The following is a 25,359-nucleotide window of genomic DNA, read 5'->3' as shown; positions in this document are numbered from 1 at the left end:
GTTTGCTCCGCCGGGATCTCCCGTTTCCTCCCACTCTCCAAAGACATACAGATTTGTAGGCTAATTGGCTTGGTAAAATTGTGAACTGTCCCGAGGATGATGCTACTGTACGGGGATTGCTGATCGGCATGGACTTGGTGGGCCGAAGGGCCTGTTTCCACGTTGTATCTATAAACTAAACTCTTAAAAAAAGCATTGGTTTACTATTTCAGGACTTGCTGATTTAAAAAGACATTGTTGGAATCTTGGCATTCCTGATCTCCTGCTGACATTGCATATGTAACTATTATAAGGCAGTATTGCTTATGATGCTAGCAAGTTGTAAACAGTCTTGTGTGTGATTTGACTTGGGTATTATGATAACAGCATGCATTTTTCAATGACAAAATATTGCCGTCTGTAGGTGGTAGAGGAAATCAAGGAACTGATGAAGCAGGCTGGAATACAGTACCGATTGCAAAAAGTAGCAGGCCTATTGATACAAGTAGGCTAAGTAAGATTACTAAGGTAAGGGATTGGTCTCCTGAAATGCAACTTGCTTTAAAAAATATCAACTGTAAATGGTTTTTGATACTTGAATTCTATCCTCTGTCCCCATCCACACAAACTGTTTTTCTTAAATAGGCGGCTGGGGCCATGGATTACAACAATCAAGTGCTGGCACCAGCTGGTCGACTTGGTAGCTGGGTAAAAGGGAGCAGTGGTGGATCTGGAAGCAAGCCTAGTGACGCAGGTAACTTCAAGATTTAACTATTTTAAGCAAGTCATTCTGGCCAATATAGAAACAGTTATCAAGACATTAAGGAACTGCGGATAGTCGTTTACAAACAAAGACAGTGTAAGAGTAACATAGTATCATCATGCAGGAAAATGCCTCGTGTGGACAAAGGGCACCGTGGCTGATGTCCCACTGCTTCATGGATCCGAGTTCAGCCATGACAGCTATTTGTATGCATTTTGCAAAATCTTCGTGTGACTGCATGGGACTCCACTTTGCTCCAGTTTTCTCCCACATCCTAAGGATGTGCTGGTAGATTAATTGGTTATCATAAATTACCTGCTAATATAAGTAAGCGGCAATAGAAATGAGGGAGAGTTGATGAGCATATGCAAGAGCATATTGCAGGTGTAGGGGAAGCTTCCTTGTATCATTCTTATTAAACCCTTAAATTAGAACGTTAGACAATGATTCAAGGTCCAGGTGAAGCTACGTCTATGTATCTCCCGTCGTAAATTAACCTCTGAATATGTGGTATTCCCTATTCTAGATCAGTGCTTATTCTGTTAACATTCTGCTCAAGAATAATTAACAGTATATTGGTTTATAAATGTTCACTAAACTATATAGCTATTTCCTATTTGTGTATTTAGGTGTGGATTCAGGAAGGACAGCCACATTAAATAGATTTTCAGCTCTCCAACAGTCTTCATCCACAGATAATTTTGATGCACGAAGAGTGGTGCCCAGGCAAGTTGATGAAATTGATTACCAGAGGTTTATATCTTTAAATCTGTGTTTGTATTGGAATTCCACTGATCTGTGCACACCAATAGAAAAATACAATGAATGCACTACATAGTATTTGTGCTATTTTGGAATTGCTTAATTTGAAAATAATTTGTGCAAATTAAGGGGTGGAAGCAAACCTCACATTGGGTGAGGTTGCCTTCCTAGAAGATGGGCTACCTTGCAACCTTCTGTAAAGTTGCGTCGTCCGCAGCTGCATCAGGAAAAGTATGGTAAGAAGCAGCGCGTTTTTCGGACTGGAATCTTGAACAAAAAAGCTCATTGTTGGCGGAGCTCAGTTGGTTAGACAGCATCTGTGGAGGGATTGGACGGGTGACGTTTCGGGTTGGAACCCTACAGATATTTGCAATGGGCAGAAATCTGGAAGAGATGGGAGAGGCAGGATAAAATCTGGCAAGTGATGGGCGAATACAGATGAGGGGTTTGACAGATGGGTGGAATAAATGACACCTAGAGGTGAAAAGGAGACATGGCTGTCGCATGAGAAAAGAGGAGTAAAATGTAATTCTAGCGGGAGGGATACTGGTGGAAGGAGTAGGGGGGTTTTGAAGATGGGAGATTAATGTACGAGGGAGTGGAAAGGCACATTGTGACTCGGGTTGTGAGAAATGTGTTGCACCCGGCTGGGAGAGATGGGGAAGGAGAAGGGAAGTATTAATTGAAATTGGACACTTTTCATACAATGTTGGCTGTATGTTAGCCAAGAGGAATATGAGGTGCATTCCCCCAGTTTGCATGTGACCTCACTCTTATAATGGCCATGGCCAAGGACGGGTCACAATGGGAAGAGGATTTTAAATGGTTGGCAACCAGGCAATTCAGCAGGGCTTGGCAGACGGTTCAGTGAAATAGCCGGCTGGTTTACGCTGATGTAAAGGAGGCCACCTCGAGAGCAACAATGCAGTAGATGGGTTTTGAAGAGGTGCAGGTGAACCACTGTCACATCATGGAGGGACTCTGGGTGGAAGTGAGAGAGGATGTGATTGGCTGCTGTTGCATCTCCTGCGGTTTTGGGGAATGGGTGGGTTGAGTTTGAAGGGATAAATGAACCAACCAGTTGCGGAGTGAGTGGACTCAATGCAATGCAGAAGGAGTGGACTTCGGAAAGGATGGAGACAGGAAGATGTAACTGGAACTGATTTCCCTATGCTTGGATAAAAGACAGTTCATTTCCCCTCTATATTCCCCTCATTATTTTTTACACCTCTGAGGACCCCTCAGCCTGCTGTTCTCCAAGGAGTAAAGTTCTACCTTGCCCAACCTTACCGTATAAGCTCAGGCCCCTGAGTCCTGGCAACATCCTGGCAATCCTTTCTGCACTCTTTCTTTCCTAAGCAGGGTGACCACAACTGAACACAAATCTGTTTCACAAACACATGGGGGGAAAAAATATCATGTGTTGAAATTGGGTTTCAGTTGCAATTCGCTTAACATGGATCTCTTTTTTTTGGCGTGTTCAACAGGAGTAGTTCAAGTCGCGATAGAAGTGAAAAAGGTGATCGTGAGCGAGGAGACCGGTTTGAAAGAAATGAACGTTTCGAGAGAAGTGAGAGGAATGATCGATTTGAAAGAATTGAACGCAGTGAAAAAGGTGACAAAAGCGATCGCGTTGAGAAATCTGAAAAGACTGACCGCAACAGACCTCCGCTAACCAAGAGAAGCTACAACAAAGAAGTCGATGACCGAAGTAGGGAAAGGGAACGACGAAATTCTCAAGAACCAGTAAGACGTGTGGCCAGCATGACAGAAGAGAGAGATCGAGGATATTCGAGAGATCCAAGCAAAGAGCCTGGTAAGTTGTCTTGATTTAAAAATTTATTTTGGAATTCTTAACAAGAACATAGCATTCTATAAGTACAATTTTAAAATTATACACTACATTTTGCAGTTATTTGGTATTTGCACATCAGGATTACTATAACTATCAAAACGCTTCCACATTCTAATATTTTAAAGAATAATATAGCAGTTTGGTCCTTTCCAGAATTGTATGCTTTCAGTGACAAGCTGCTGGAGGAGCTCAGTGGGTTCAGCAACATCTGTGTGGCAGGGAAGGAAATATTAATGGTAGACAAAAGTGCTGGAGAAACTCAGCGGGGCGCGGCAGCATCTATGGAGCGAAGGAAATAGGCAATGTTTCCGGCCGAAACCCTTCTTCAGTCTGAAGCGTTGCCTATTTCCTTCGCTCCATAGATGCTGCCGCACCCGCTGAGTTTCTCCAGCACTTTTGTCTACCTTCGATTTTCCAGCATCTGCCGTTCCTTCTTAAACAAGGAAATATTAATGTTTTGCGTCCAAACCCTGTATCAGCGCTGAATGACATATAATGACAGGGAATTGGGAATGCTAATGGAATCCTGGCGTTTATTTCATGAGAAATGGAGTGTAAGAGTAAGGAAATCCGACTGCAACTGTCATTTGGTGTATGAGTATTATATTAGTGCAGACATTCTGTACTAAGTTTGCTCATTATCTAGAGACTCGTGGAACTGCGGATGCTGAAAACTTGAGCAAAATGCAGTGCCGGAGTAACCCAGCGGGTCAGGCAGCATATGGAGAGAATGGAAGGTGATCTCTTGGCAGTTCCTTGATAATATCCGTGGCAGTTTTCCAGTGGATGGCTGGCTCTAGACGTGAGCGTAACACAGGTAGAAAAAAAAACCTAAAGGTGGAGGTTAATACACAAAAGGACATAGTGCTGGAGTAAAGGGCCTGTCCCTCGAGCATGCGGCAAGCGCGACCTAACGTGGTTGCTTGAGCCGTCCGGCCTCGCGGGGCCGGTCCCACTTCGATCGCCAGAACCATATGGAGTTGTGCGGAGCTGGTCCCGACATCGCGCGGGGCTCCGAAAAACGGACCGTGTTCAAAAATTCCGCGCGGCAACGGCCTGCCGACCCGCGGCCATCTCGACGCCATACGTCACGCGCGAACTCCCCGCGGACTTCGCTTGAACTTCACGTCACTCACTCGACCTCCACGCGCCCCCCGCTTCCGGTTTGGTCACGCTTGCCGCATGCATGTCGCATGCTCGTGGGACAGGCCCCTAACTCAGCAGGTGTCAGGCATCATCTCTGGATAATATGGACAGATCCGTATCCAGATCCATCGAACTGATCAGGGCCTGACTGGCCCAGAAAAACAAGGAACTGAAACTGGTGCATGCATGTCAGTTCTCAAAGAATATGAAGTGGGTCCATGATTTATGGATGAGACTTGAAACTGTTTTTCCAATAGCATCATCGAGTTTGTTTATGGTACCGTTTGAATAATTTGAATTTTGTGTGCAGAAAGGTGTTGCAAGCTTTATTTAGTACATGTTGGTAAATGACCACTGATCAAGGCACATTTAAATTAAACATAGCAATTATCTATATTGTGGGAAGGCTGCGGTGATTCAGACAAGTTTTTTAAAAACGTATTCCAATTTTTATTTTACCAGTTAAGCTTGAACCAATCTCTGTTTCTACAACATCTGATAAATCTGCCCTTTCTGATGAAGAGTTTGAAAAGAAATCCAAGGCCATCATTGAGGAATATTTGCATATCAATGATATGAAGGTGAGCACAAATGTTAATCAGTAGACAAAAGTTAATCAGTTTATTATGTTTGAACAGATTAAGTGGCAGTCCTATTTAATTTGGCAACTTGGAAAATTAGCTTGTTCTGTGCTGTAGAAAACTATTCAAGGCAGATTGTACAGCATTGTAACTGGTGGTGATGGGGATGGAAAAAATAGTGAAGTGATCTTGGCAATTCATGAACTAAGTCATTACACAGCAAATACCTCGTATGTTGCAAAACACACTTGGCTAATAAAGTATGATTATGATACCAGACTGTGTGCAGCCTACTAATTAATAAATTTGTCCATCGTTTATCAATATTTTTTTTAGGACTGTGGTAATCATGATGATTTTAATCATATAGATTGGACAAATTAAATTGGTGTAGGAAGCAAGGACAAATCCATGATGTATCAGGATAGCTTCCTAGAATATATGAGGACCCAACTGGAGAAAAGGCTATTGACTGGTAGAGCTCAAATTTAATTTGAGAGCTAAATTGGTCTTGGAACTAATGCCCAATCTTAAAGGGAATCTGTAAATTGAGTTGGCTAAAGTGGACTGGTAAAGTTGATTAACGATGGACAGACATTTAAGGAAATATTTTAAACCTTGGCATACGGTATAAAAAGATTAAGACAAATGCACATTGAGGCTAACTAAGGAGCTGTAGTTTGATCTTGGGCCTACTGTTGGGGCCATAGACCTGCAAGACACCTAGACATAATGGCTTGCAGCCTGTTGTCTTGAGGGAAATGAGTGCAGAAACTTGTGTTGGTTATTATCTAGCAAAACTTCTTTGCTTCCGGAGAGATCCCAGAGAAATTTATGGTCATTATTCCATATGGAAACAAAGGTTTAGGCCAGTTAACTTTTCATCTACAACTGGGGAAAATGCTGGAATCAATAATTAAGGCGGTAATATTTAGAAAATCGAGTTAATATGGTTTTGTAAAAAGAATATTGTATTTGACAAGTTTGCGAGTTCCTTGATGATAATAATGGGAACCAATAAATGCAGTGTATTTGGATTTCCAGAATTTTTTTGATAGTGCCTTAAAGGAATTACAACAAGTTAAGAGTGTGTTGGCTTGTTAATGATAGGTTGGTACAGAAAGGGTTTGGCTAAGTAACGATGCACTTGGGTTGAAGGCTGTGTAGAGAAGGTTCACTGAATTCCAGGGATGAAACCATTGATCGTGGTCAACCAGGTTGGATTTAAACCCATTTGGAGTATAGATGAATGAAGGTTAGCCTTATTGAAACAGATGCTGAGGGGAATGACAGGATGCATGCTGACGGAATATTTTCCGGAATGGGATTGTCTAGAATGAGGAACATTGTTTAAAAATAGGAAGTCACCCTATTTGGGGTGGAGATGAGGAGGAATTTCTTCTGAGGGTTATGAATCTTTGGAATGCTTCACCTCAGATCTTTGAACAGATTAATCAAGGAGACACAGAATGCTGGAGTAACTCAGCGGGACAGGCAGCATCTCTGGAGAGAAGGAATAGGTGACATTTTGGGTCGAGACCCTTCTTAATCAAGGAGACAACTGCCAGACATTCAAATTTAAAACCAAGTTGAGGTATATAGGGAGAGAGAGAGTATAAAAGTATTGTTGAGGATGAGAATAGATCACCCATGATCTTGCTGAATGTTGGGGCAGGATCAAGGGGATGGATGGAGTTAAGTTATTTTCACAATGAAGAGGTTATAACCATATAATGGGAACATGGTATTTTGATTTGTTATATTCATTATTATAAAGCAGCATATCTTCTAATATGCTACATGAAATATTTAATATTGTTCATTCAGAAGTTGGGCATATTTCTATAACAATATTTTGTGCAATTTTAAAAAGGAAATTGATAGCCTATTTAATTTTCTTTAGGAAGCATTGCAATGTGTACAGGAACTTGATTCAGCTAAGATATTGCACGTCTTTGTTCGAAGTGGGGTCGAGTCAACTTTGGAAAGAAGTGCAATAGCAAGAGAACACATGGGCATGCTTCTGTACCAACTTGTAAAAGCTGGCACTCTGTCAAAACAACAGTATTACAAAGGGTAAGCATGTACACACTGTGTGCACTATGGACCTGCAAGTTTCATTACACATTAACCTGTTAATTTTACCCCAAATGTTTTCTAGCTACATCATTTTAAAAAGGCTTTTCCTTTCTGGTAGTTTGATCAAATGTTTCTAAATTACCTAAATCACTTTTTTCTTTCTCCTTTTCCATTCTGCCCACCCTCTATCTTACAGGCATTTGATAACTGGGTGTTTATAGAAACATAGAAATTAGGTGCAGGAGTAGGCCATTCGGCCCTTCGAGCCTGCACCGCCATTCAATATGATCATGGCTGATCATCCAACTCAGTATCCCGTACCTGCCTTCTCTCCATACCCTCTGATCCCCTTAGCCACAAGGGCCACATCTAACTCCCTCTTAAATATAGCCAATGAACTGGCCTCAACTACCCTCTGTGGCAGAGAGTTCCAGAGATTCACCACTCTCCGTGTGAAAAAAGTTCTTATCTCGGTTTTAAAGGATTTCCCCCTTATCCTTAAGCTGTGACCCCTTGTCCTGGACTTCCCCAACATCGGGAGCAATCTTCCTGCATCTAGCCTGTCCAACCCCTTAAGAATTTTGTAAGTTTCTATAAGATCCCCTCTCAATCTCCTAAATTCTAGAGAGTATAAACCAAGTCTATCCAGTCTTTCTTCATAAGACAGTCCACACATCCCAGGAATCAGTCTGGTGAACCTTCTCTGCACTCCCTCTATGGCAATAATGTCCTTCCTCAGATTTGGAGACCAAAACTGTACGCAATACTCCAGGTGTGGTCTCACCAAGACCCTGTACAACTGCAGTAGAACCTCCCTGCTCCTATACTCAAATCCTTTTGCTATGAAAGCTAACATACCATTCGCTTTCTTCACTGCCTGCTGCACCTGCATGCCTACTTTCAATGACTGGTGTACCATGACACCCAGGTCTCGCTGCATCTCCCCTTTTCCTAGTCGGCCACCATTTAGATAATAGTCTGCTTTCCTGTTTTTGCCACCAAAATGGATAACCTCACATTTCTCCACATTATACTGCATCTGCCAAACATTTGCCCACTCACCCAGCCTATCCAAGTCACCTTGCAGTCTCCTAGCATCCTCCTTACAGCTAACACTGCCCCCCAGCTTAGTGTCATCCGCAAACTTGGAGATATTGCCTTCAATTCCCTCATCCAGATCATTAATATATATTGTAAATAGCTGGGGTCCCAGCACTGAGCCTTGCGGTACCCCACTAGTCACTGCCTGCCATTGTGAAAAGGACCCGTTTACTCCTACTCTTTGCTTCCTGTTTGCCAGCCAGTTCTCTATCCACATCAATACTGAACCCCCAATGCCGTGTGCTTTACGTTTGTATACTAATCTCTTATGTGGGACCTTGTCGAAAGCCTTCTGGAAGTCCAGATACACCACATCCACTGGTTCTCCCCTATCCACGCTACTAGTTACATCCTCGAAAAATTCTATAAGATTCGTCAGACATGATTTACCTTTTGTAAATCCATGCTGACTTTGTCCAATGATTTCACCACTTTCCAAATGTGCTGCTATCCCATTTTTAATAACTGTAGCAGTTTCCCCACTACTGATGTTAGACTAACTGGTCTGTAATTCCCCGTTTTCTCTCTCCCTCCCTTCTTAAAAAGTGGGGTTACGTTTGCTACCCGCCAATCCTCAGGAACTACTCCAGAATCTAAAGAGTTTTGAAAGATTATTACTAATGCATCCACTATTTCTGGAGCTACTTCCTTAAGTACTCTGGGATGCAGCCTATCTGGCCCTGGGGATTTATCGGCCTTTAATCCATTCAATTTACCCAACACCACTTCCCGGCTAACCTGGATTTCACTCAATTCCTCCAACTCCTTTGACCAACTCCCCTGCTATTTCCGGCAGATTATTTATGTCTTCCTTAGTGAAGACGGAACCAAAGTAGTTATTCAATTGGTCCGCCATATCCTTGTTCCCCATGATCAACTCACCTGTTTCTGACTGCAAGGGACCTACATTTGTTTTAACTAATCTCTTTCTTTTCACATATCTATAAAAACTTTTGCAGTCAGTTTTTATGTTCCCTGCCAGTTTTCTTTCATAATCTATTTTTCCTTTCCTAATTAAGCCCTTTGTCCTCCTCTGCTGGTCTCTGAATTTCTCCTAGTCCTCTGGTATGCTGCTTTTTCTGGCTAATTTGTACGCATCATCCTTCGCTTTGATACTATCCCTGATTTCCCTTGTTATCCATGGATGCACTACCTTCCCTGATTTATTCTTTTGCCAAACTGGGATGAACAATTTTTGTAGTTCATCCATGCAGTCTTTAAATGTCTTCCATTGCATATCCACCGTTAACCCTTTTAGAATTAATTGCCAGTCAACCTTGGCCAATTCACGTCTCATACCCTCAAAGTTACCTTTCTTTAAGTTCAGAACCATTGTTTCTGAATTAACAATGTCACTCTCCATCCGAATGAAGAACTCAACCATATTATGGTCACTCTTGCCCAAGGGGGCACGTACAACAAGACTGCTAACTAACCCTTCCTCATTACTCAATACCCAGTCTAAAATAGCCTGCTCTCTCGTTGGTTCCTCTACATGTTGATTTAGATAACTATCCCGCATACATTCCAAGAAATCCTCTTCCTCAGCACCCCTGCCAATTTGATTCACCCAATCTATATGTAGATTGAAGTCACCCATTATAACTGTTTTGCCTTTGTCGCACCCATTTCTAATTTCCTGTTTGATACCATCTCCAACTTCACTACTACTGTTAGGTGGCCTGTACACAACACCCACCAGCGTTTTCTGCCCCTTAGTGTTTCGCAGCTCTATATCTTAGTTTTAAATAGCATATCAATTTGAGCATGAGTGTGATCTGTATTAGTAGATGGATCGAGTACCCTTCTATATTTAAAACTTACATGTTTCTAGTTAATTATGTGTTCTATACTAAGTCTTTTATTTTTACGTACCACAGGCTAAGTGATACCCTTGAAATAGCTGAAGATATGGAAATTGATATTCCACATATATGGCAATACCTTGCTGAACTAATAGTTCACATGTTGCATGATGGAGGTATACCAATCGCAGAGCTTTTCAGGTAATGTTTCCATTTGTAATGTGTTCACCCAGCAGCTGTTTAAAAATGACAACCATCATGGGAATTATGGTGAATATTATATTTCATTTAAAAATAGCTTTGCTAGCATTTCACATCACCATGGAGTTTGTACCATGGTGATGTGAAGCCAATGAATTCTGAAGTGTAGCCGCTGTTAATACTCAGCAACTACGAGCACAGAACAAGGTTTTGAGCAGCAGTTTTGGTGATGAAGATTGTGGGATAATGTTTAGCCAGTACACCAACTATTTTGTACTTTTTCAAATAACATCAGGGTTTTTTTTAAATGTGAACAAAGTCGCACTTGCAATATTATGTAACAGTGTTCAGAATGGTTTTGTACCATGCTCAAACTTACGATCTATTGTATGTATTCACTGAATGACGAGGGTTGCTAGTTTAAAGTTGATTTCAAGTTCAATTAAATATGTACATATATGATGAGATGTTACGGCACAATGGCACAACCACTGCCCTAGAGACCTAGGTTCTATCCTGACCTCAGGTGCTGTCTGTATGGAGTTTACAAATTCTCCCTGTAACCACGTGGGTTTCCACCAGATGCTCTGGGTTCCTCCCACATCCCAAAGACTTGTGGGTTTGTAGATTAATTGACGCTTCCAAATTGCCCCGGGTCCTTAGGGAGTGGATGAGAAGGTGGGATAACATTGAACCAGTGTGAATAGATGAGCAATGGTTGGCGTGGGCTCAGTGGGCCAAAGGGTCTGTTTCCATGCTGGATCTCTAAATTAAACTAAAAACTAAATATGGATGTATTCAGGTTTAGTTGATTTAATAGATAATGTTTGTACCTGGCAAATAACGAGTGCAATGTCTTCCTCTTGGCATTCAGTGACATTGCTTTCATTTAATCTTGCCAATCAGAAATATGTTGGGGTTCACTGTTGATTGGAAAATCTACTGGAGAAGCTACTCGTATTTTGGTTAAAATGGCTGGTCAAAATATGTGTATTCTGGTCAATGACTGACAGACTCCAAAGCCATTCTGACTATTTGCAACATTATGCTATACATGTGCCTGAATGAGGGCAGCTGCATCAATGTTAATAGTGTCAATCACCAAATAGCGCTGTTCATTTTGTTTAAATGCTAGAAATACCCACTCTGCACCACATCAACATTCTCAAGGTTTGAAGCTGCTTGGGGGAGGGGAAAAGTGAGCAGCTCACTAGAATCCTCCAGGACAGTTAAAGATGGGCCAGTGATCTTCCACAAAGACACTTAAAAAAAAAGAAACCCCTTCTCCTATTGCAGTTGTATGCAAGCAGCAGTGGATGCGGCGTTTTCGAATGATGGGGGAACAGCAAGACTGTACTTTTGCAACTTGCTCAACGCCAGAAACGTGGCGATTCTTTGTAGTCTTTGTGTATTGTATGCAAAAACAGAATTTTACTGTACTTAGGTACATGTGACAAAGTATAATTGAAAATAGTCTTGGGCCACAGGTAAAGTTGAAGTCATCCTTTCATTTGGAAGTCTTTCTGAAATTAATGTTTAAAAAAAATCTTTTCCCAACAGAGAAGTGGCCAAACCACTTATCACCATTGGAAAAGCTGGGCTTCTGCTCGCTGATCTTCTATGTGTACTGTGCAAAGAAATGGTAATTTATTTTTATTTGTCTAAGAGCATACTTTTATACCAATGTAACTTTAAGTTTCTAAATCCCAAATATTGTTAATAATATTGTGCAGAGCCGAAAGAAGGCAGGTTCGTTGTGGAGAGAAGGAGGTCTGAGCTGGAAGGAATTCCTTTCTGAGGAAGAGGACGTTAACAAGTTTGTCACTGAGAAGGTATTTCATAATAGAATTTGTATGCAAGCTTTGCATTTGAGGCACGGCAATGATAATATACACGCTAGCCATAGTCATACAGCACAGCTTTCCTATGCCGGCCAAGGTGGCCTCTATCCCTCTAAACCAGTGGTTCTTAACCTTGTTGGGCACCAGTACGCGCATACGCAATGTGGTATGTACCTTGTTAGGTTCCTAAACATGGGCTCAACAAATTGATATGTTATTTGTGTCCCCTTCATGACCCCCGGCAAAGCCTCAAACGACCCCCATAGGGGGTCACGACCCCCAGATTAAGAACTACTGCTCTAAACTGTAGATGTAGCCCAGAACATCACGCAAACCAATTTCCCTTCCATGGACTCCATTTACACTTCACGCTGCCTCGTCAAGGCCACCAGCATAATCAAGGACCAGTCTTGCCTTGGTCATTCCCTCTTCTCCCCTCTACCATTAGGTAAGAACACAGAAGTTTGAAAAAGCATACCTCCAGATTTGTGGACAGTTTCTTCCCAGCTGTTCTTATGCAACAGTCCTCTCACCAGCTAGAGTGCGGTTCTGACCTCCCATCTACTGCACTGGAGACCTTTGAACCATCTTTAATTGGATTTTATCTTGCACTGAATGTTATACCCTTAATCCTTTATCTGTACACTGATTTGTAATCATGTATAGCCTTTTTGTTTTGTTGACAACATAAAGCTTTTCACGATACCTCTGTACATGTGACTATAATAAACTAAAATAAACCTTTCTATGTACCTGTCCAAATGTCTTTTAAATGGTTTAGTTTCTGTCTCAACTAAATCTTCTGGCAGCTCATTCCTGATGACCTGGTATTGATTCTGCTACTCTGGGTAAAAGACTATGTATTTGCCCTTTCTATCCCTCATGATTTTATACATAGCCTGCCCCACCTTTCCCTTTACGTCCTGGCAACATCCTCTTAAATCTTCTCTGCACTCTTTCCAGCTTAACACCTTTCTCATTACAGGGTGTCCAAAACTGAACACAATACTCTAAATGTGACCTCACCAGCGCTTTGTGCAGCTGTAATCTAACATCCAACTTCTATACCTTTGACTGATGAAGGCCAATGTGCCAAAAGCCTCCTTGAATATGCTCATCTGCCCACCATGTCTACTGAGATAAACTAATCTCATCTGCCATCATATGATCCACACTCCATTCCCAGCGCATCCATCTGTCTATCTCACAAATGTCACTCATATCTGCCTCCTCCACCACCCCTGCCAGTGTGTTCCTGGCACGCACTACTCTGTTTAAAACTTTGCCCCAGGCATCTCCTTTAAACTTTGTCCCTCTCACATTAAAGTTATGTCCTCTAGTCTTTGATATTTCCACCCTAGGGGGAAAAGGGTTCCAACTGTCTACCCTATCTATGCTTCTCATAATTTTATATACTTCCATCAGGCCGCCTTCATGCAGCATTCTGTTAAACCTTGTCTGCACGCTCAAAACCTCTACATCCTTCCTGTTGTGGGACGACCAGAACTACAGGATCTACATTGACCTACATCCCGCTGTATACTTTGACAGCCTTCCTCACTGTCTGTAACTCCAGGCATCGTGGTGTCATCTACAGACTGAGTAACTGATGCTTCTACATTTACATCCTAGTCAATTCTATACATCACAAACAACAGAGGTCTCATTGCAGATCCCTGTGGACTTTGAGCAAGAAAAATGCTCTTCTACCATAATCCGTGGTTGTCTAGGAGTAAGCCAGTTCTGGATCCATATGATCAAGTCACCGTGAACCCTGTGCACCTTTCATCTTCTGGTTCAACCTATCAATTACAGTTGTGTCATTAGGCAATGTGTTTGCTTCCTGAGCATATTGCTAGTTTTGATATTTGACCTTGTATCTCATCACATCCATAAATCAAGCAATTTTGAGAGATTTGTTTGTAAAGTTCTTAGAAATGCTACTTGATGCAGGGAGTTTGCTGTTAATTAACAAATATTCATTTCTACGCATCATAACACTGGCTGCAATGCGCCATCTACAAAATGCACGGCGTTTATCCCAGTAGTATCTCAAAGAGGAAATGTAATGAGAGTGATTGCAATGACAGTGGGTTTGCCTCATTAAAGTGGGATTGAATAGACTGGGGTTGTAGATGCCCACAGGATGTTTCCCCAGGAGAGAATTCTAAAACCATGGGATGTGCTTTCAGAAGGTTGGGCTTTTAAGACAGATTCTCTTCCCACAGAGAATTTTGTAATTTCCTGTCTTGAGAGGACCATGTGAAACATTAACATTGTTTTCATTCAAAACTGAGATGCATGGATTTGTAGACAGGGAATAATGTCATATAGAGAAATGGCATTGAGATGGAACAGCAGCCATGAATGGCATGGCATGTACAAATGACCATACTCTGTCCTGAATATTACCTCCATATGCCAAATAAATGAAAGAATACAAGTATTGGAATTGATGGACCTTGTGGCCTCTTGAGTCTGCTCTGCCAATTATTGCAATCATGATCAATCTCAATCTTCAACACTTTCCCATATGATCTCTGTAACCCTGCATTTCTCTACAATTCTTAAACTGTCAAGATCAACCTTGAATTACTTTTCTATTTCAATGATTAATGGATTGCTGTTTCACTGTACGGACCTTGAATGCCCTCTAATGTTGGACATTTCCATCCTGACTGACTCAATTTACATCTCATAATTTAATAATTCCATCAAGTCTCCACTGAACCTCTGACATTCCAGAGCAAACAATCCAAGTCTGTCCAGCCTCTCTCTGTAGCTGAAATCCTCTAATCCAGGCAGCAGTCTGAAGATGGGTCACGACCCGAAACCTCACCCATTCCTTCTCTCCAGAGATTTTGTGTCTACCTTCAATTTAAACCAGCATCTGCAGTTGTCCTACACAGAAATCCGGCAAACCTCCTTTGCAGCCCCTCAAACGTCTCCACATCTTCCCTGTAATTGGGCGGTCAGAACTGTGCAGGCTACCACCTATCACCTTCCTTGGTCGAACAGCAACTGATGTTCCTCTCCGCCCGTCCACCTTTGTGTCCCGAGGTAGCCTCCTGCAGCCGACCTTGAAGGCATGATAGAGCGTTACCCTCTCCTCCTGGCCTCACTCCTCTCCCTTCTCATCCACTATCGCCTTCTCCATCCTCCCTGGCACGGGCTCCACTTCCAGCTACTGCCATTCTCCTGCTCTCGTGGTAGTCTTGCAGTTGGCCACGTGTGGTGCCCTCTCGAATGAAGGGTCCCAACCCAGAATGTTATTTGTCCATTCTCTTCACAGATGCTTTCTGACCTATTTCTGCTTAATTTCCTCCAGCACTTTGCATTTGGATGTAAATGTATATGGATTAGTTAGTAAGTTTGCAGGCAACACTAAAATTGGTGGAGTAGCAGAGGGTGAGGAAGGTTGTCAGAGGGACAAGCAGGATATAAATCTGTCTGAAGAGGGGTCTCGACCTGAAACATCACCTTTTCCTTTTCTCCAGAGTTGCTGTCTGACCCGCTGAGTTACTCCAACCTTTTGTGTCTGTAATCAGTTACAGATATCAGCGACACAATAGCAGATGGAACTTAATCTGGACAAGTGTGAAGTGTTAAACTTTGGGAGGTCAAATGTAAAGGGAAAGCATGCAGTTCATGTCAAGACCCTTGAACAGCATTAATGTACTTGGGGATCTTGTGGCCCCAAGACCATAGCTCCTTGAAAGTGACATGGCAAGTAAATAGTCCTGCAATGTTTGCCATTATCGATTAGGGCATTGAGAATAAGAGTCAGGTAGTAATGTAGTTTAGGCCGCATTCCAGTATTGTGTGCAGGTCTGGTCACCACAACATAGGAAGGATGTAGAGGCTTTGGAGAGGGTGCAGAAGATGTTTACCAGATTGCTGCCTGGATTTGAGAGGATTAGCTATGAAGTTGGACAAACTTGCACGGTTTTCTCAGGAGCGTCAAAGGTTCCGATGACCTGAGAGAAGTGTCTGATCACTTGCAACTCTTACCTTTAATTTTCCACCATTTTTAAATTACATTTTTTATTTGTTCTTCTCAAGCGGAATTTCATATTTTTCTTCGTCAAATTGTCAATGTTTTGCTAATTTATCCATTTGCAAGTCACATTTCCACTTTGTATCAGCAGCAAAAACACGGATAAATTGTGCTCCTCACCATCAGTCCTTAACTGATCCTTGAGGCTCTTGTCAATTCAAGAATTCCTTGAAATTCCTCTGGTTTAACTCTATTTGTTTTTTTAACTAATTTACTATTCATCCTTCCCTTCTTATAACTAATAATTGACCGCCTGGCTTACTTTTGTTCTACTGTCATTGAAAACTGATTGTACATTTGGTATTTGCCTATCTACCAAGGCTTTCCAGAATCTGTGGATCTGAGGATGGCAATCAATGCGTCCACTAGTATGTATCCAAATAACTTCATTTCAAATGACTAATTACAATTTTATCTACTTATAGAAATTAGAATTTACTCTGGGAAATGAATCTGATCTTGAGGCCACGCCAAGCAAAATGGAAATGTCCTTTGATGAACTGTGTGAACAGTTTGATAAACTAATTACGGAGAAAGCTGAAAACCAAAGAATATTTGATTGGATTGAAGTAAGTTTACAACATAATCATTCTAAACTTTATTTTGCAGCAGAGGAAATATCTTGAAATTTAGAAAGAAAAAGTTATAGATCCACTTTTTAATATTAGGCATTGTAGCTTATTTAAACTGCCAATATGCAAAATTTTCTACGTGGGAATTGGCTTTTGTGAAATTGTGCTTCCCATAAATCACATATGGCGTTAAATATTTTTTTAAAATTGCAGTGTTCCATATTTGTGGAGGGTCGGGGTCGAAAATGAGATCATTAATATCTTTAGATGTCGAAATGCAGCATATATAATCATACAGTAAAGAGCTAGGTGTAATTGTAAATGCTAATTTATCAAAGTAAAAATCTGTGTTCTAGGCCAATTTAGATGAAAAGCAAATGATTTCACCACACTTCATCAGGGCATTAATGAAGTCTATCTGCCATTCTGCTGTTGTATGTAAGTATATCTTTGATTTTTGTCTTAAAGCATTGAAAAAGTATTCTAAATTATTAATCCATTCTTACTTTCTTTTCATCCTTTCTTGCCCATTTTAGTTGAAACCCCTATTCGTGTTGATGTGGACATCATTAAAAATAGGGTAAAAGTCCTGACAAAATACCTGAATTCTGATCCCCAGCGTGAACTACAAGCACTATATGCCCTCCAGGCATTAATGGCAATATTAGAACAACCAGCAAGTAAGTCGAGCATTTGTTTTTTAACTATTTGTAGACCACCTGCAGGTTTTGTTTAATCTGAGGACATGTCTGAAAAAATACGTACATTTCAATCCCAAAGATTTATTGACAACTTCATAGTATTTGGAAAGCCTAATGTTGGTCTCTTGCGGGTTTCTTTCCATTATATGGATAAACATCTAATCAGTCTGAAACGTTGCTGTAGTACAACTTGAATGATTGACATTTTGCTGAATTTTAACACATCATCCCAATTATTTTCAAGTTTGATAAATCAGAACAACTTCTGTTAGCTATACCATAAATTTGCTTTTGCAGTAGCAGAAATGAGGTTACTTGCTACTTGTAGTGGTTGATATCACAGGTCCTACTTGTCTGACTACAGAGAGATGGAGAGTGAAATGTTGGTTCCGTCGTCTCTTCCAATTCCCAGTAAAAGTGTATTTCCTATTATAAACATAAGATTGGCACTTCAGTATATTACTAAAGTTTTCCAATGCCATTTGAATGAAAATTTGTAGTGAAAGATGCCACAAGTGTAAAAGCTGACAAATGTTCGATTTCTGATGTCACAAAAATGACTATTCAATGGACTATAGATGACTTTGAAAGGGTTTTCCTTGGCCATGTTCAATGCAAATCTGACTGAAATAGTGTTGATTGCAAACATCTAAACCACGAATGGAAATTTGGCACTCATTCACTATATCTGTAGTAGTAGTTCAAAGCATTGCAACTTAAAATTGCTCTGCACTCCGCAACCTGACCTGAACTCAACACGTACTTGGGATACTGTACAGTTCTGGTCAGGCTGTAGCTTACAGTAAGATGTGGCAGAATGGTGATTAAGCTGAATATGATCATTTATAGGTGTTTGTTTGGGTACTTGCACTGAAAGGTGTATATTTTCTATTTTCTTTGCAGGTTTACTAAGGACATTTTTTGATGTTTTGTATGATGAGGATGTTATATCTGAAGAAGCCTTTTATAAATGGGAGTCCAGTAAAGACCCAGCAGAGCAACAAGGAAAAGGAGTAGCTTTGAAATCTGTGACAGCTTTCTTCACTTGGTTAAGAGAAGCTGAAGAAGAATCGGAAGGCAATTAGAAATCATTATTGACACATATCAGTCATATGACGAATCGCATTCGGCAGATGAGGACTGCCCTTTTGAGTTTTTGCACAATCAAGTGCTTGGTTCTGAGAACGTCAATTCAATAAACCCTTGGTACTTCAAGGTTTTATCTATTTTTTAACATCAGCAGTTCATGTCTAACAAATATAACTATTTAGAAAATAAATTAGGGCTGCTGAGATGATCTTTGAAATTAGGTGGTTGTCATGGGCATAGGAAAGTGGTGGGGATTTTTGATTTTTTTTAAAAGAATGGTGGATACCTTGGTGTTAAATCACCAACGATGCAAACTAATTTAGGGATCCCAGGATATATCAACTTGGCTTCCCTATGCTAGATTTTTTTGAGGGGCGGGGCACCCAGACCCTTGGACTCCTCTGTTCTTATGCCTATGAGTTGTATAAAAAGCCTTGAACAAGCCTGTAGTGGATTTTAAAAATCAGTAAGAGTTTAACAGTTTAATTAGACAAAACGAAAAGCAGTACAGTTCCTAGATGATTCTACTTAATGTAGGACAGTTAGGGCAGTTCTGTAAATATATGTTTTGCAATATTGCTAATGTAATGCCATGTTATTTCTGCTGTCTTTGATAAAGTGCAGCAGTGTCTCCTGTATTTATAGAATTCCTCAGTTCATAAGGTGCTTGTAATTATCAACCAGAATGAATCCTTCATTGATTACAGTTTAAATGAATGTGTAAATACTTTTGCTTTATTAAGTATTTAATTAAAAATTAATGCCTCTTTTCACATCCGAAACTGGAAAATAAAGAACATATTGCAAAGTAATAAATGTGTGTTTTAATTCTCCTGGTTTGCCTCAAGCAGGATCATCTCGCTACAGACGTCCACGTCTTTCTAAGGCTTCTGCAGTTCCAAGACATGAAAATTTAAAAGTGCGTCTAAATTGTTACTGGGGGTGCAGCTGTAATCTGCCGTTTCAAATTTATCGTATGTTGGCAACGTGATGTTTTGGCTTTATAAAATGAAACAATGGGATATTTTTTATGTCCTTTCAATAATTGGATAAGATATATTGATCTGTGAAATTAGAAAAAAAAATGTATTAACATTTTGTTCGTCAAAGTTGAGTGAATGGCATTGGGAGTTTTTCAGCACAGTTATACAGTTTGGTCACCTGCAGCAACTTTTAACTGTTACAGCAATCATTCACAGATTTAAGAGCAGACAACCTCAAAGGGAAAGAGAAACTGCTTGCACAGATTCAAATTCTGTTCTGATCAACCTTGTAGCTCTTTCAAACCCATTTCTGGCAAGAAATGCTTGTTAAAAACAGACTTGTGAGCATCCTGATTTAGATTGGTCTTGACTATGTCTGCAAAAGTAAATTTTAATGTGCCCCCATCTAATGTTTTTGTGTGTCTCGTTGATATGGAAAAGTTGGTCGGCACATTTGAGGTTGTAGGTTTCAAAGTCTTGCCTGATGGTGCTGTGAATGTAGAAGTCCAAAAAGAGCAATGCGCTAATTTTGTTTTGAATATTAAATGAGGAAGGTACTTTTGTATGATTGAATTAGCATGTGATTTATTCTGCATTTATTCTGATAAACCAGGCATGCAAATAGCCCATTTGCCCAACTCATCCATGCTGAACTAAGCTAGTTCGATTTGGCCCATATCCCTCGAAATCTTTGCTATCTATGTGTCTGCCCAAGTGGCGTTTAAATGCTGTTACAGTGCCTGCCTCAACTACCTCCTGGAAGCTTGTTCCATAAACCTTCACTCAAAATGAAAATATTGCACCAGCTTCTATTAAATATTATCCCTCTCACCGTAAACCTATATCGTCTGGTTCTTCATTCTTGTGCCCTGGGTAAAAGACTGCATTCATCCTGCCCCTTCATAATTTTGTACACCTCTATAAGATGATTCATCAGCCTCCTGCACTCCGAGGAGTAAAGTCCTAACCTGTCCTATAGCTCAAGCCCTCAAGTCTTGGCTACATCATCGTAAATCATCTCTGCACACTTTCTGGCTAAATGACAGCCTTGTGGCGGTTCCTGGGGAGTAGGCCACTCCCTGGTTCATCCCCCTCGGCACTTGATGGACAGGTCCGGGGGCGGCTTCCAGCTACGAAGATAAGAGCAGAGATTTTTGTTGCGAGACCAGCCTTCAGTCTCACTGAAATGGAGAGTAGTATGCTGTGTTCATTAAAGCCTCCACAGAATTTGCCTGGCTTCTCGTCTTCATTCCGGGCTCTCTCACGCACCCGCTGCACTGGTGACCCTCGACATTTCGTCGCAAGTCGCGATGGACCGGAATGTTCTACAGGACGCACAACCCCAGGCCTCTGCACGACGGGTTACCCCTTTTCTCCGCGCCCCCCGGCAGCTAATAAGTATGAGGCCCTTAAGGTCCTACTCTTACGTAAATTTGGCCTCAGCGAGGCTGAGCAGGCGACCCTAATCTTGCGGATGACTGGCGTGGGTGACCGCCAGCCGTCGGCCCTGCTGGGCGATATGCTGGCCCTTATGGGCGGCCACGAGCCCTGTTATCTTTTTAAACATGCCTACCTGCAGCAGCTCCCATTGAACATCCGCCTGCAGCTTACCAGCGACCCTTTCACAGACATGCAGTCGGTGGGCGAGCTCGCCGATCAACTTTGGATGGCCCGTCAGCAGGCCCTGGATGCGCTGGAGATCCTCCCGACGGCGCCGGGCAGCGCACAGCAGGTCGGTGCTTCAATTGACCGCATCTCCGCTGCGCCTAAACGCCCACCGCGGCAGGATCCGGCCGCCAACGTTCCAGCGTGGCCTGCCATCAATTACTTTGGATGCCACCAGAGGTCGCTGGTGGTCGGATCAGCCCGCACCGCCACCTGTTTCTTCAGATGCCAGCAGAGGGAGCTGGTGCTACTATCACCGCTGTTGGGGGGCTGCAGCTCGTCAGTGTCGGCAGCCCTGTACGTTCCGGGGAAACGGATGGGCCGCCCGTCAGTGATCGATTCGGCTGCCGGCCAGATTCATCGCGTGTTTGCGTGGGATAGCCACACTGGGGCTCGTTTCCTCGTCGACTCCGGGGCAGAGATAAGTGTGCTGCCTTCTTTTGACGGCGACGTCCGCACTGGTAAACGCGGTTCCCTCCTCACCGCGGCAAATGGGAGCCCAATCCGCACGCTCTCCCTCAACTTTGACGTTGGCCGCTTTTCATGGCCATTCGTCATTGCTGCTTGCGGACTTCCTAAGCGCACATTCCCTGCTTGTGGATGTCAAGCGGCAGCGTCTGGTGCACTCTGTAACATTGGAGCCCGTTTCCCTCCGCGTGGGCGACCCGGTCGTGCTGCCTGATGGGCCTCTGTCGGCTGTGGATGCTACATTCTTACGTGTACTGGCCGAGTTCCCTGAAATCCTCGACCCGCAGTTCCGCTCCTACAACCCGAAACACGGTGTGGAGCATCCCATTCCCACTACTGACCCACCCCTGCACGCCCGGGCACGGCATCTTCCACCGGACAAACTCCGTCTAGCTTGGGAGGAGTTCCGCCTTATGGTGTCGCTGGGTATCGTGCGCCGCTCGGACAGCCCGTGGGCGTCCCCGCTCCATATGGTCCCCAAGGCAGACGGTGGCTGGCGCCCTTGTGGAGATTATCTTCAGCTTAATGATGCCACCATCGCTGACAGGTACCCGGTCCCCCACATTCAGGATTTCAATGCGCGCCTGGCCAGGGCTGCGGTGTTCTCCAAGGTTGACCTGGTGCATGGCTACAATCAAATTCCAGTCCACCCCGTGACGTGCTCAAGACGGCCATCTTAACACTATTCGCCCTTTTGGAGTTCCTGCGCATGCCATTCGGGCTTAAGAACGCTGCGCAGGCCTTTCAGGCTTATGGACTGCGTGTGCCGTGGCCTGGACTTTGTGTTCGTTTACCTCGACGACATCTTGGTGGCAAGCCGCTCGCTGCAGGAGAATTGTACCCAGCTATGCCAGCGTCTCAGCGATCATGGGCTGGCCATCAATGTAGCCGAATGGCGTTTCGGCGTGACGTCCATTGATTTCCTGGGCCACCACGGAACTCCGCAGGGTGCATTGCCGCTCCCGGCCAAGGTAGACGCTGTGCGCCAGTTTCCACGACCGGCCACCGTGACGGGCCTCCAGGGATTCGTCGGGATGGTGGCCTACCACCGTTTTGTGCCCTCCGCGGCCAGGATCATGTGCCTGATGTTTCACCTCATGGCGGGCAAGCGAAAGGAGGTCGATTGGACTGACGAACCAGTGGCGGTGTTCCACCAGGCCAAGGAGGCCCTGGCTAGGGCCAAGGATGCTCGGGCGGATGCATCAATCGGGCTGACGGTCGACGCTTCCGATGTAGCGGTTGGAGCGGTGCTAGAGCAGCTGATCCCGGGCGTTGGCACCCTCTGGCCTTCAGGCACCTCAGCGGTGCACAGCGGCACTACAGTGTCTTTGACTGCAAGCTCATCGCCGTTTACCTCAGCATGCGCCACGTCCGTTACTTTTTGGATGGGGGGACATTTACTGCTTACATGGACCACAAGCCCCTCACCTTTGCGTTCGCCAAGAATTCCGACCCGTGGTCCGCTCGCCAGCAGCGGCCGTTGGCGTTCGTCTCTCTACACTACCTCCATTTGTTTCATCGAGGGCAAAGACACCGGAGTAGCCGACGCCTTGTCTCGTCCTGCGGTCAACGCCGTTTTGCAGGTGTCCAATGGCATTGACTACTCAGCCCTGGCTGCTGACTGATGAGGAGATGTCCGCATATCGTGCCGCAGTTTCGGGCCTGGGGTTGGAGGACGTTCCATGTGGCCCTGGGGGTGCGAGGCTGCTGTGCGACGTCGCGACTGGTCAGCCGCGGCCCATCGCCACCGTCGCCTGGCGGCACAGAGGTGCTCCACAGACTGGCCCACCCTTCCGTTCGGGTGATGACGGCCCTTGTGGCTTCCCGTTTCATTTGGCACGGGTTGCGCAAGTAGGTTGGACATTGGGCGCGTACCTGCATCCCGTGACAAACTACCAATGTACCGCGGCATGTGCGGGCATCGCTCCAGGAGTTCTGCGTCCCTTGGCAGCGGTTTGACCATATCCACATCGTGGGGCCGCTGCCGCCTTCTCGGGGATACACCCACCTCCTGACCGTGGTCGACCGTTTCATGCGGTGGCCGGAAGCGGTTCCATTTGCAGACACCTGCGGCCACGTGTGCCCGTGCTTTGGCGGCACACTGGATTGCCCGATTCGGAGTGCAGCTGGACATTGCGTCCGACCGGGGGCCTCAGTTCACATCTGAACTATGGTCGGCCATGGCCCGCCTTCTCGGGGTTAGCCTGCACCGCACCATGGCGTATCATCCGCAGGCGAACAGCCTGGTGTGTTTCCACCACCAGCTCTAGGCTGCCCTGAAGGCTCGGCTCATGGACCCGAACTGGGTCGACGGATTGCTGTGGGTTTTGTTGGGTGTCCGCACCGTGCCCAAAGAGGACTTGGCCACCTCCTCAGCTGAGTTGGTGTATGGGGCCCCACTGACAGTTTATCCCATCAACACAGGGCCAGGCAGAGCAGCCATCAGACACCCTGCAACGGCTTCGAGACACGGTGGGCAAGCTGGCACCGGTGCCACGGTTCGTTCAGGCCGCACGTTCCTTCCGCTCTCCAGGAGTGCCTGTTTGTTTTCCTGCGTCGGGATGCGCACCAGACGCCCCTTCAGCGGCTGTATGAAGGACCATTCAAGGTCCTCGAGCATGGCTCACTCTCGTTTTGGACATGGGGGGTCGTCGTGAGACGGTTTCCGTTGCGCGGCTGAAGCCGGCACATGTGGACATCAGCCAGCCGGTGCTACTTGCGCGGCTTCGCCCTCCGTTACGGCCCCTTCCCCAAGAGCATGCACCGCCACCTTCGCCTGGCAGTGTGTTTCCGGTTCCTGCGCACATGGGCTGGTCCCGTACGTCCCCCTGTCCGTTTCGTGCCTCCGGTTCATTTTGGGGGGGGTCCTGTGGCAGTTCCTGGGGAGTAGGCCACTCACTGGTTCATCCCCCTCGGCACTTGATGGACAGGTCCGGGAATGGCTTCCAGCTACGAAGATAAGAGCTGGGATTTTTGGCGCGAGACTAGTCTTTAGTCTCTCACTGAAGCAGAGAGTAGTGTGCTGTGCTCATTAAACCCTCTGCAGAATTTGCCTGGCTCCTCGCCTTCATTCCGGGCTCAAGCACCCGCTACATGCTTCCTATAGTAGGGTGACCAAAACTGAACACATTACTCCAAATACGGCCTCACCAACAACATCTTGGATAACTGTAACAATGTCCCAACTTCTGTACTCAGTACCCTGAACTGAGGAACGCCAATGTACCAAAAGCTGTCTTTGCCACCCCATCTACCTGTGACACACCACCTTCAGGGAACTATGTACCTTTAGTCCTGGATCCCATACAATGCTGCACAGGGTCCTATCATTCATTGTGAAAGTCCTGCCATGGTTTGACCACAAAATGAAAATCTTGCATTAAACTCCCATCAGGCATTCCTCTGCCCAATTACCAGCTGATTGAGATCCTGTTGTCTTCATTTTCTATTTAAAATGGTGTGGCGGCGCCTATCGGCAGTGGCTCGACTACAGTCCGTCTGTCTTTTTAAAAAAAATTTGTCTTGTTAAATGTATGTCTTGACGCTAGTTTTTATTATTTTTCTTTAGGTGTGTATATGTGGGGGGTGGGGGGGGGACCGTTAATCTCTTCCCTGTACGGGGACCCGACTTTTTCCCTGTCGGGTCTCCGGTGTCGGGCCTAACATCGTGGAGCTGGCGGCGACCTCCGGCCGGGACCAACCTGAGGGCTC

The 25,359-nt window shown here is 44.2% G+C and overlaps 1 protein-coding gene across 9 annotated transcripts in view; it reads left to right on the top strand.

Moving 5' to 3' along the window:
* eif4g1 (eukaryotic translation initiation factor 4 gamma 1) overlaps positions 1-19,348 on the top strand; it is a 112,363-nt gene extending 93,015 nt beyond the window's left edge. For 7 of the 9 annotated variants that reach the window (XM_033032187.1, XM_033032188.1, XM_033032189.1 and 4 more), the window contains 13 exons: positions 404-507; positions 625-733; positions 1,372-1,468; positions 2,989-3,320; positions 4,968-5,086; positions 6,990-7,162; positions 10,147-10,272; positions 11,833-11,914; positions 12,006-12,104; positions 16,596-16,739; positions 17,099-17,180; positions 17,279-17,422; positions 18,347-19,348. In XM_033032187.1, the coding sequence (XP_032888078.1) occupies positions 404-507; positions 625-733; positions 1,372-1,468; positions 2,989-3,320; positions 4,968-5,086; positions 6,990-7,162; positions 10,147-10,272; positions 11,833-11,914; positions 12,006-12,104; positions 16,596-16,739; positions 17,099-17,180; positions 17,279-17,422; positions 18,347-18,528 (1,793 nt within the window). In that variant the 3' untranslated portion in view covers positions 18,529-19,348. The remainder of the gene's footprint in view (positions 1-403; positions 508-624; positions 734-1,371; positions 1,469-2,988; positions 3,321-4,967; positions 5,087-6,989; positions 7,163-10,146; positions 10,273-11,832; positions 11,915-12,005; positions 12,105-16,595; positions 16,740-17,098; positions 17,181-17,278; positions 17,423-18,346) is intronic. The other 2 variants (XM_033032193.1, XM_033032194.1) reach the window with 2 other exon arrangements.
* The last annotated feature ends 6,011 nt before the right edge of the window (positions 19,349-25,359 follow it).

Source organism: Amblyraja radiata, chromosome 13 (genome assembly GCF_010909765.2).
Source record: "Amblyraja radiata isolate CabotCenter1 chromosome 13, sAmbRad1.1.pri, whole genome shotgun sequence".
Lineage (NCBI taxonomy): Eukaryota > Metazoa > Chordata > Chondrichthyes > Rajiformes > Rajidae > Amblyraja > Amblyraja radiata.
This window is presented reverse-complemented; position numbering and strand designations above follow the sequence as displayed.